The 11,030-nt window shown below is 35.6% G+C and overlaps 1 protein-coding gene across 1 annotated transcript; it reads left to right on the top strand.

The window, feature by feature from the left end:
• Nucleotides 1-911: 911 nt before the first annotated feature.
• Nucleotides 912-9,901, top strand: LOC113783400 (exocyst complex component EXO84C-like). The gene is made up of 7 exons (XM_027329525.1): nucleotides 912-1,198; nucleotides 2,083-2,177; nucleotides 3,731-4,775; nucleotides 5,346-5,867; nucleotides 6,648-6,836; nucleotides 9,143-9,279; nucleotides 9,358-9,901. The coding sequence occupies exons 1-7, from the start codon at nucleotides 1,097-1,099 to the stop codon at nucleotides 9,599-9,601; spliced, it is 2,334 nt and encodes a 777-aa protein (XP_027185326.1). The 5' UTR covers nucleotides 912-1,096; the 3' UTR covers nucleotides 9,602-9,901.
• Nucleotides 9,902-11,030: the final 1,129 nt, after the last annotated feature.

The following is an 11,030-nucleotide window of genomic DNA, read 5'->3' as shown; positions in this document are numbered from 1 at the left end:
AAAATATTTATAGTAAAAATTTTTCATTTACATTGTTATAATAAAATATTTTAAAACTATCTCAAAAACTGGATTAGAGATTGGTTTCATTTTGAATTCACCCCCAAGCCTTATCAACGGTACACAAACAACAAGACATACCCCACTAGCGTTCTAATACAGCCCATCTGGTCAGGACACGCGTTATTTTCCCCGCATGTACTTTTAACTTCTGGTTTTCTTTCAACAACATCAAAAGACCACAAAGCCCAACAACTTCAGCATAATTACGAAAATGGGGGACGAAAAATCACAGTAGCTGAAACAGTAACTCCTCCAGCCGCTTTTATATATGTTAGGATAATCATTTATATTTATTTACGAGTGAATTATCAAAAAGATCACTAAATTATCAAATATAGTCCGAGTTAGTAATAAAAATTTTTGTTGTTACTACAAAGGTCACCAAAATGGCAAAAAAGGCCACCGAAGTCATTTTATCAAATTCTATCAGTAAAAATGTAAAATAATCGACAAATCATTAAAATTTAACTATTTTTTGGTAAAATGATCTTTGACAACTATTTTTTTGTTGATAGAATTTGGTAAAATGACCTTAGTGGCCCTTTTTGTCAATTTAACTACTTTTGTGTCAACAAAGAAAATTTGATGACTAATTTGTGCCATACAATCTTGTTCGGATTGTTATTTTTAAGAATTTTTATAAAAAATATATATTATAACAACTTGATATATATATATATTAAAAAATATTTTCATAAAAAATTAAAAATTTTCTATCAAAAAATCGCATTCCATAGCCGTGCACTCTTTATTTAATCATTCATTTACGCGTTTACGAAAGAGAGGCCTAAAGGGTTTTACAAAAAAAAAAAAAAGTTAAAAGAAGAAGAAGACGAATAAAGTATTCATTCAGGAGTAGCTCATCAGCCATTCGCCCGAGGAGCGTAGTGAGTTGCTCTTACGGTCTCAAGACTTGAGTATGTGAGTGTGTGTATTCAAACAGGCAAACATTTCTTTCGTTCTTGCAAATAAACTAACTTCTTGACTAAGAAGAGGAGGAAACTGTGAAGAAGTAACAGGAGGAGTTGAAGAAATGAGGATGGAAAGCAGTGAAGAAGATGATGATTTCCCTGCAATTGAGAGTGTGACCCCACAGCACAAGATCGACACCATTTATCAATCCAATACGGAAAAGGTAGAAACTAAAGTAAAAGAAATTAAACACCAACGCCATCATTAATGGATGTCATCAAAACCCCATTTCTGATTTCCTCCCCTTCCCAAAATGATGAATTAAAAGAAATTTAAAAAGAAAAGACAGCTTTCTTCATGATTACTCCACTATTTGATGAGTTTATTGGGAAAAAAGCTGTAAATTTTGCTTCAATAACCTTCTGCCTTACTCTATCTGTTTGAAAATCTGGAATTTTTCCCCCGTTTTACAAGTACATTGGATTCTGTTCCATTTGGACTAATTGATGAGTTTCTTGCAAAAAGCTGTAATTTTTTGATGTGAGTTTTGCTTCGATTTGTTCAGCTGAATCACTTTCTACAAAATCTTGCATTTTCGTCATTTGTAAGTGCGCTGAATTCTGTCCCATTTGGTCTAATTGATGAATTTCTAGCAAAAAGCTGCAGTTTCCGATGTCTTTCTTCCCCAATTACACTGCATTTGTCCCTTTTTGAATCCAGTGATTTATATCAAATGTAATGTCAGCAGCAAGTGTGGTTGCTGTGTTTCCAAAATGGGTTTCGGCAATTTCCTGGTTGAAGCTGTAAGATTGCTTTTTTGCCTTTACTTTTTCCAGTTTAAAGTTCTTCTCGGTGTTATTCTCCAACTCCTTTAAAGTATATTAAAAATTGCTTCATGTAATGTTGAATCTAGAGTTTATTAATAGAGCGTACTTTTCACGTTCCCCTCCCCATCTCCCACTCCTACCCCCCGAAAATGGGGAAAAAGAACAATATGGACATGTTCGGTCAGCAATACGTATGTTGTTGCAGCTGAGATGTTCTACGTTTATAGCTAATCTTTTGATCTTTTGCAATTGAGTATTCGTATTTCTCTATTTTATGCAGGGCATCAGAAAGATTTGCTTTGAGCTTTTGGATTTAAAGGATGCTGTGGAAAACTTGTGTGGTAATATGCGAACAAAGTACTCAGCTTTTTTGAGGTACTTTAGTGGCACTGTTTAAGTTCTTCTTACATTATACAGCATAAAGTCTCTCTAGATTGTATGATCTCCCATTTTTTGTTGTTTGAATACTTATTATGTGTTTCAGTATGCATATATCTTGTCTCTGCTTTCCTTTCTTGGTGTAGAGGGTAAAAAGTAATGCTAATCTATACTAGCAGAAACTTCTCAAAGTTATTTATTTGCCATGATTGGCGACTTCAAAAGATCTTGAGGATCAAACTTCCTCTTATGTTGAGTTTATTAGCTGATAGAATCTCGGATCTAAAGTACCCCCAATAAAAGACGAACATAATGGAAAATGATTTTATAATGTTTGAGGTGTATAAATTAATACTCCTTAAAATTAGTCTTGTTGCTAATTTCTTTTTTTTTCAAAATTAAGCCAAACCTGAATTTAAGTAGCTTGAAGTTGTAAATGCAGTCATGCCAACATACAATATATCGTATGGTACAATGATTTAAACACCACCTTTTGGGAAAAAATTATCTGACAATGCACATTTTCGGTTTAGTCAAGCCACATCTGCATTTAGGGAGGGGTGACATGTAATTTTCCTAGTATCATTTTATGAAGATTCGGTTTCTTGAAATATAATAAAGTTCTTGATTCTGCTAATTCAGCTAGCAATCTCTACGTATTTGGTCTATAGATTATATTATATTTGATGTGGTCTTGAAGTTTCAACACCTCTGATACCCTTTTCGAGGTATAAATGTAGGATTTAAAATGTGCAGTTTTTAGGCTCTTGTATGCTATATGACAAGATGACCAAACCTTTCGACTTCCAAGATATATTATATTGTTACAGTATTCAAGGAGGAACTTATGGGAATGAGATTATGAGCATATTTCTTCCTAAAAATGATTTCATCAAGACCTCTCAGACAATGCAAGAAAAATTTGACATGCTGCCCTGACTTCTGGGATAATATTGCTTCATATCCATATTATTTTTGAGGGTTGCCTCATTATTGCTGAAAATTCGCTTCTAAGTTTGTGAAATTGTGCACAATTATGCCTTTAAACTTACTTAAAAAGTCTTAGAAAGCTTTTAGTAAGCACTACTAGGGCTTAGTTATGCAAAATCTGTTCTACTGTATAATAAAACTATGCACTATGAGAGCCAAAAATTATACAGTAGGTTTAAATGGAAAAAAATTAGCAACTTATTTTGAGTCAAATAATGTCCTTTGAAGATGCTTGTGAAATCTTTTCGTCTTAACAACTTTGGCGCCTAGAGTCTAATGCTGATGGATGAACTAAATTTTTTTTTTTTGGAGTTTTGTACTATTGCCATATTTTAGTTCTTACCTGTATAACTGCTGAACCTTAGAGTCTATCCTGGCTCTATCTGCTAGAAAAGAAAATGTTAGTTCAGTAAAAGCACTATACTTTGTGTTAAATGTTTTCCTTCACCTTGCTGGTCCCATGGCTGCTCTACAACAGCTCAGGTGCCCTGCACTTTAAATAACTTTTCTTGTTGTTTCTGATGTTTCTACAAGATTAAATGTCTAATAGTGATTTGCAGATTATGTGAAGAAGTTGTGGAAACGGAGCATGAGTTAAATGATCTACGAAAGCATATTTCTGCTCACGGAATCCTTCTTCAGGATTTGATGACTGGTGTTGCTCGAGAATTGGAAGAATGGACCCATGTGAATGATGACATTCAGGAAGTTGAGTATAGACCTCAAGTCCTTGAGCTTGATAATACCTTTTCAACTGAAGAAGTGGATCAAAGGATGGTATTCTTGGAAAATATAGATGTTCTCTTGGCCGAGCACAAAATGGATGAGGTGATAGAGGCCATAGATGCTGAGGAAAGAAGTCATCCAGAGCTCAAAATTTCTGCTGACACGTCAACTAATGAACCATCTTTCTACAGGACTGCTTTGTTGGAAAGAAAATTGATACTTGAAAACCAGCTTGTTGATACAATTGAGCAACCATCAATTGGCATTGGTGAATTAAAAAAAGCTTTATCTGGCTTGTTGAAGCTTGGGAAGGTTCCCCTTGCACATCAGCTACTTCTCAAGGCATATGGATCACGCCTCCAAAAAAGCATTGAGGCGTTTCTTCCACTGTGTCCTTGTTACCCTGAAACATATTCAACATCATTGTCAAACCTTGTTTTCTCTTCTATTTTGTTGACAACAAAAGAATCTGCTAACTTGTTTGGTGACAATCCTGTTTATAGTAACAAAATTGTTCAGTGGGCAGAATGGGAGATTGAATCTTTCGTAAGGTTGGTTAAGGAACATGCTCCATCTTCTGATAGTGCTACTGCTTTACGTGCGGCTAGTGTGTGCATTCAGGCTAGTCTCAACCATTGCTCTGCCCTGGAACTGCAGGGACTTAAACTTTCAAAATTGCTCTTGGTGCTTCTACAACCATATATCGAAGAAGTCTTGGAATTAAACTTTAGAAGGGCTAGAAAACAAATTCTTGATTTTTCGGGAAGTGATGAAAGCATGCCGTTATCACCTCGATTTGCCTCTCCTCTGACTACTTTTGCAACTTCATCTGACAGTTCGCTTGTTGAAAGTGGAATCAGGTTTATATTTATCATCAAAGTGAGTGACTGTTTGTATGATTCATTTGCCAGACTAAATCTGCTGTAAGCTGCATGGGCACATAATTTTGATAGAGATGATGCACGACATGTCTTGCTCTGTAATAGATTGGTTCCCGATTGTAATGTTTTTGAACTAACTTATGAATTTAGTTGGACTTCTTACTGATAGCCTGCTGCTCTTGCATGGGATGTTTTGACCTGGTCTGAGAGTGCATAATTTGTTCCATCTTCTGGAAATTATATTATGCTGCTCAAGATTGCTGGCTGTCTGTTCTGTTTCTTTTGGTTTTGCCAGATGTCTGAATAAGGGTTTTGTACTTTCATTTAAGATTCACCATGTGTAAAATGTTATGCATATGATTTCTTAGATCCTGGGCATGTGCTAGAGAAATTGGGATTGTGGTGGCTTCTTTAAATCTCTTTCTGTATGATTGAATCAGCTTAATTTTCAACTGCTTGCACTTCTTGGGATTCAAGCTTGTTGTAAAAGTTGGTATACGCTTCTTGTATACCAATGATGAGATGCGAGGAACAAGTCTAATGTCTGGGTTTTTTTAACTCATTACAGGACATAGTGGAGCAGCTCACTCATCTGGTCATTTTGCACTTTGGAGGCAATATATTGACAAGAATTTCACAACTTTTTGACAAATACATCGATGTATTGATTAAAGCCATACCTAGCACCTCTGAAGACGAAAATCTTACGGATCTGAAAGATGTCCCTTTTAGAGCTGAAACAGATTCTCAGCAGCTTGCATTATTAGGAACTGCTTTCACTATTGCTGAGGAACTATTGCCAATGGTAGTATCCAAAATAAGGAACATTTTGAATGAAAGCAAGGAAGCAGGAATTGGACCTGTGGAAAATGTAATGCCTTCCGCAAATAACACATTGGAGTCTAAAGATTGGAGGCGTCAGCTTCAGCATTCCCTCGACAAACTTAAGGATCATTTTTGCCGACAATATGTTGTTAGTTTTATCTACTCCAGAGATGACAAAACACGATTAGATGCACAGACTTATTTACAAGAAAAAGAGGAGGGTTTGTTTTGGGATTCTGATCCACTTCCATCACTACCATTTCAGGTTATCCTCAGTCAGCCGATGAAAACTTTCTTAAGTCATTCTACATGTTACACACTTGAAGTGATTTTCCTTTACATGCCTTTTCTGATTACTTTTAGCAACATGGTGATCTGTCATTACATCTCTGAGTAAGTAATTTGAGATTTATCTCTTTTGCATCATTTTTTATACTCATCTTTTTTTATTCGAGAAAAGTGCATTACCTTTGGAGATTGTTCTGGAGGGGAAAATCTTTTACTAGAATATTTTTTCTTTGTCTATCTCTAATTATTTATTTACTTATTTTGGTCTTGTTGCTTGCTACTTTTTTTGTTTGTGCTTATTGGAATATTTATTTTGATCAGAAAGGCAAGGAACTAACTTTCCTTTTCTGTTCACATAGGAAAATTTTTTTTTACTTAGTATGACCGTTTGCTTCCTAAATTCCTGGAATGATGAATTTTTTGTTCTGTTCAGTGAGTATGGACTCCATATTTCTGCTACGCACATAATTGCGGGCAGCAAATCAGAGGCCTCAAGATTTAGAGGTCCTGGGATCAAATCCCCTTTCCTCCTCTCCGCTTCTTAAATCCCGCTCCTCCCCTACTAAATTAAAAAAAAAGAAAAAGAAAAGCCGATTAGAAGGATTCATTTTTGTTTTAGTCATCTATAAGCATATTAGAATGATTCAATTTTGTTTTAGTCATCTACTTTGCAAATATAGTAGAAGAAGAATTCTTGTTTTGGACCTCTTTATTTTGATTTTTGGAGACTAATGATTTTTGTTTGAGGTATATTCAGGCACTATTTGGGAAGCTGCAGCAATTTGGAATTGTAGCTGGAGATGTTTTACTGGGAAGAGAAAAATTACAAAAAGGCTTACTAGCTCGTCTAACAGAGACACTGGTGCTATGGTTAGCAGACGAGCAGGAATTTTGGGGTCACCTAGAGGATGATTCAACTCCTCTAAGGCCTTTAGGGCTGCAGCAGGTATATTTTATCTTGGCTGCTTGTTTTCTTCTAATCCTATTGAAATTAATGAAATGAAAATGGAATTAATTTGAAGATACATGATGGCATGGAAGACAGTACAACTGAATCATTTGTAACCATTGAAATGACCAAATTTGAAAAAGCAAAGCAAAAAGACCCAATGTTTCCTTTTCTGATTGGAAATAGTGGAGCTTACACACCTTCTAATTGCAACTGATGGAAGAGTTTGCTGAAAAAAATGCTGGCAATGGCAATGGTGTTGATTTTTGCACCAGACAGCCCTCATTTATATAAACTGTGTACTAATGATTTTTATGGTCAAAACATGAATCTGCAGACAAAATTCAGTGAATAGCATTTCATCCTGTTCTGGGGAGTATTGTCTTTACAAGTACTTGACTTTGAACAAAGATGGACAAGACCTTGTGTTAAATAAATCCATCATTGGATCTCAGTCATGGGGCTGAAATATGGTCTGGAAGAGAGTTTTCAATACAGCTGCAATATTACAATCGGTCATCTCAGACCAGTTCTCAAGCATGCTATTTTTTTCTTACATAACTTGGTTATTTGATTTACACCTCCAAGTTTCATAACTATATCATTTCTCTTTGCAAATTTTAGTTTAAGTTGATATATTATAGCCTTCTCTGATTTTCTTATTTCTATCTGTTCGCCTTTTTGTAAGCCAAAATATATTTTGTCCTGCTAGTTTCATTTTACCTTTACTCTTAACTGAGCTTAAAGTTGGAAAAGTCAATTGCAGCATGGAACCTTGGAGGTCCATTTGCAATACAATTCTCTCTTTTCAAAATTTTTATAAAAGAAATGCAGTTTTAATGTAAATCTGCTTTCTGAGAAACAGTTTTTAAGCTGCTTTGAAAAAGCTAAAGCATATGAGAAACAGCTCCTTAGCCTTAGCTCGATAAACATGTATTAGCAGAAATGCTTTAGTAATGCTGCTCTCATTCACTCTTGTATGGGCTCCTGTTGTGCAGAAAATATATATTAAACGGGATTTAGAATCAGACAGTTCCAGGAGGATTTGGATTGGGGTATTAATGTCATCTTAGTCTGTATGTGCTAATATAACCGAACTTACATAACAAACTTAGATTTGAAAACTTCTATCGCTCAGCTTGTTTATGCTTCTGTGTGTATATCTATGTAGATTTTAATCATTAAAAAGCATTAAGGCCGAGAGTAGCATATCTGTGGGTGGTAAACATTCCTGCTATACGTCCACAAGGTTAGGCAAGCAGGAAGATGGAGTAAAGAAATCGAATCTTTATCTAATACATGAGTGGCTTTTACCTGGACTCAGAAAATAACAAGAAAATAAAAGATGAGAAAAGAAAGAGGAAGGGTTTTGATCTGATCCCATACCCAGGATTACAACTTGGTTATATTATTAAATGTTTCAGGCCAAATGAAGCCAAAAGTTCGAAATATTTCATCAAACCAAAATAATTTTGAGGTTTGAGAATTTATAAGGACACTGCAAATTAGTTATATGTCTATAAAGTCAGTTCTGTTTGGTTGGCCATCAGTGATCTGCATTAGGTTAGTTAGTTTATCTAATGCTTGTCAAAACTCCGACTGTTTTGGAGCAGAAATTGCTCAGAACTATGCTTGCTACAAGAGAAATCGAGATACATTTGGAACTATTGATTTTTATTGTCTCTCTTTCTGAATCAAGCTTTACTTTAAGTTAGCAAAAATCTTAGGAGCTGGAAATGTATTACAAACGTGGAAGTAATGTTTCGATATTCAAACTTGACTAGAGAATGCTGATTAGGTGATTTTTGCAAAGAAGGAATATTTGAGGAAGGTGTAAATGGGACGAAATAGATGGAAACTGGATGCATCCAATTTTGAATAGTAAGAGTACTATTTATTTGAAGTGAGATGACCTTTTCTCGTGAAATATATGAATCTTGGGATGAAGCATTGATTGTGGAATACTGAAATAGTATGTCAATAGTGACTCTCATGGGACCTTACTTTCTCTCTAGGGAAGAGGTCAAAGATGATATCTTCATCAAGCAAGCAAGAGAAGGAAATGATATTATGAAGAAGTTTCTGTAGTTTGTACTTAATTTGAGCACCACATTGGTGGTGGACTGTTTATGCTTATGACCTATTGGTTGGCTATGGATGGTTTCTATGATTTTGGCACCTTGATCATTGAGCTCTAACTGAGTCGTTTTTGCAGCTGTCTCATTAGGAACAGCTTGTCTTTAGCCATCACATGTTACTTTCAGTACTCTAGAATAATTTAAACCTTTCCCTCTCCATGACAGTTGATTTTAGATATGCACTTTACTGTGGAGATTGCACGCTTTGCTGGGTATCCAAGCAGAAATCTACATCAGGTAGCATCATCCATAATGGCTCGTGCATTCAGGGCATTTTCTGCCAGAGGCGTGGATCCTCAAAGGTAATAATTATACTTTGATGATGAAAATCCTGTTGCACTGGCTTATCTTATACTAACAGGAAAGCGCTTTCTTGTCAGTGCCCTACCTGAGGATGAGTGGTTTGTGGAGACTGCAAAAGGTGCAATAAACAGACTTCTTCAAGGAGCATCTGGTTCAGATACATCAGACGAGGATCATATCATCATGCATGATGATGGTATCTCGGACCCTGATGCATCACCATCTTCCCTTTCATCTATGGATGGCTCCGGCTCTGAGTCATTTGCCTCTGCAGAAATGGGTGATCTGGAAAGCCCCGTCTTCTCGGATACCGAGAGCTGATTCATTCAAGCTGTTAACTTAGTCTGGAACGATTGTAGAGAGAATTTTGTTGAAGATCTATATGCCTGTGATAGTCTCTCTGTTATGTATGTGTTAATGATGCTGTTATAGGATAGCTTGCCAGATAGATGACACTCATTGCATGTTTAGTAGCTCCAGAATTAAATTAAGCATCAGGAATATAAGCAATCGATCTTGTACAAGTGCCGTTAAACACTTGAGTTGTAGGATTATTATTACTATTAGAGCATTATTAGAGCAAATGGCGCCGAATGTCATCAAATTATCGGCTTTTGACCATTTTTTGTCACTTAAAACTTTTTTGTTTGCAAAAAATGTCACTCAACCGTTAAAAGTGCAACTTTTTGGTCATTCTGTTTGATTCAGGCGTTAATGCAAATAGAATGGGAAGGGGAGGGATTAAAATGTCTTTGAAATCCTGGAGGGACAATGTGAAAAGATAGAAAATTGTCCTGGGGTAAAAACATAAACATCAAAGAATTAGATACTTTAGCTAAATTGCATTAATGTCCTTGAACTAAAACTAATTTGCAAACAAAGGTCCTCCAATGGACAGGTCGTACCCATCAATCATCTACCATCAACAACGGTCCAAAGAACAAAGTTAGAAATCGATGTAAAGATCATCTGACTCCAAATAAACCCCCAAAGAAAGATATTTCCATAAACCCCAATAAAAAACGCAATCAAAACAGAGGATTAAACTCAAAAAATTCTCCAGCCTCGTGTCTAGCAGTCTAAGATGACGGTGCAGCCACCGTCTCTGTGGCCCATCCAAAATGATCGCATAGATCTCTCTTTCATTCTCCAATGGCAAGGGAGATTGGCTGGGGTGACAGTGGTCAGAAAGCTCAAACCCTATACATGCAAGTCGCATGCATCCCTTTCCGTCTATCTTTCATATCTGGATCAGACTGAATGATAAAAATATGGGATAATTTCACAAACCTCCATTGAGGTTTTTCATGATATTATTTGGCTTTCTTAAGATTTTTAAAATTTCACTTACCTCTCTTATATTGATATTTCTTATATCTTATATTGATATTTCTTATAATATTTTAGCTCCGTTGAATGAAATACAAGAAAGACAAAACTTTTATTCTAAGGGAAAATTACCAATTTAGTCCCTAAACCTTTTTTTCGTCGATTTAATCCCTATACATTATTTATAGCCAATTTAATCCCTAAACTTATATTTCAGTTCCAATCAAGAAGTTTAGCGGCGGCGCCACCACATAATTTCCATCAGCTTCCCAATCGAGCAACCCAGAAGGAGTATTTTAGGGACTTCAATCCTGGAACTTTAACCAAAATTAACCGAAACAAAAGTCTTATAAGAAATACCCACCCAAAACCCAAAATGAAAAAAAAAATTTTCTTGGACAAAAACTAGGGCTTTAGTCAA

The sequence above is a fragment of the Coffea eugenioides genome, chromosome 9 (genome assembly GCF_003713205.1).
Source record: "Coffea eugenioides isolate CCC68of chromosome 9, Ceug_1.0, whole genome shotgun sequence".
NCBI lineage: Eukaryota > Viridiplantae > Streptophyta > Magnoliopsida > Gentianales > Rubiaceae > Coffea > Coffea eugenioides.
This window is presented reverse-complemented; position numbering and strand designations above follow the sequence as displayed.

What these genes read in the sequence shown, in the direction of transcription:
- LOC113783400 (XM_027329525.1), top strand. Translation starts at nt 1,097, where the DNA reads ATGAGGATGGAAAGCAGTGAAGAAGATGATGATTTCCCTGCAATTGAG. An exon ending in TTCCATCACTACCATTTCAG is followed by an intron (nt 5,868 to 6,647) that starts GTTATCCTCAGT and finishes AGGTATATTCAG; the next exon opens with GCACTATTTGGGAAGCTGCA. An exon ending in AGAGGCGTGGATCCTCAAAG is followed by an intron (nt 9,280 to 9,357) that starts GTAATAATTATA and finishes CTTTCTTGTCAG; the next exon opens with TGCCCTACCTGAGGATGAGT.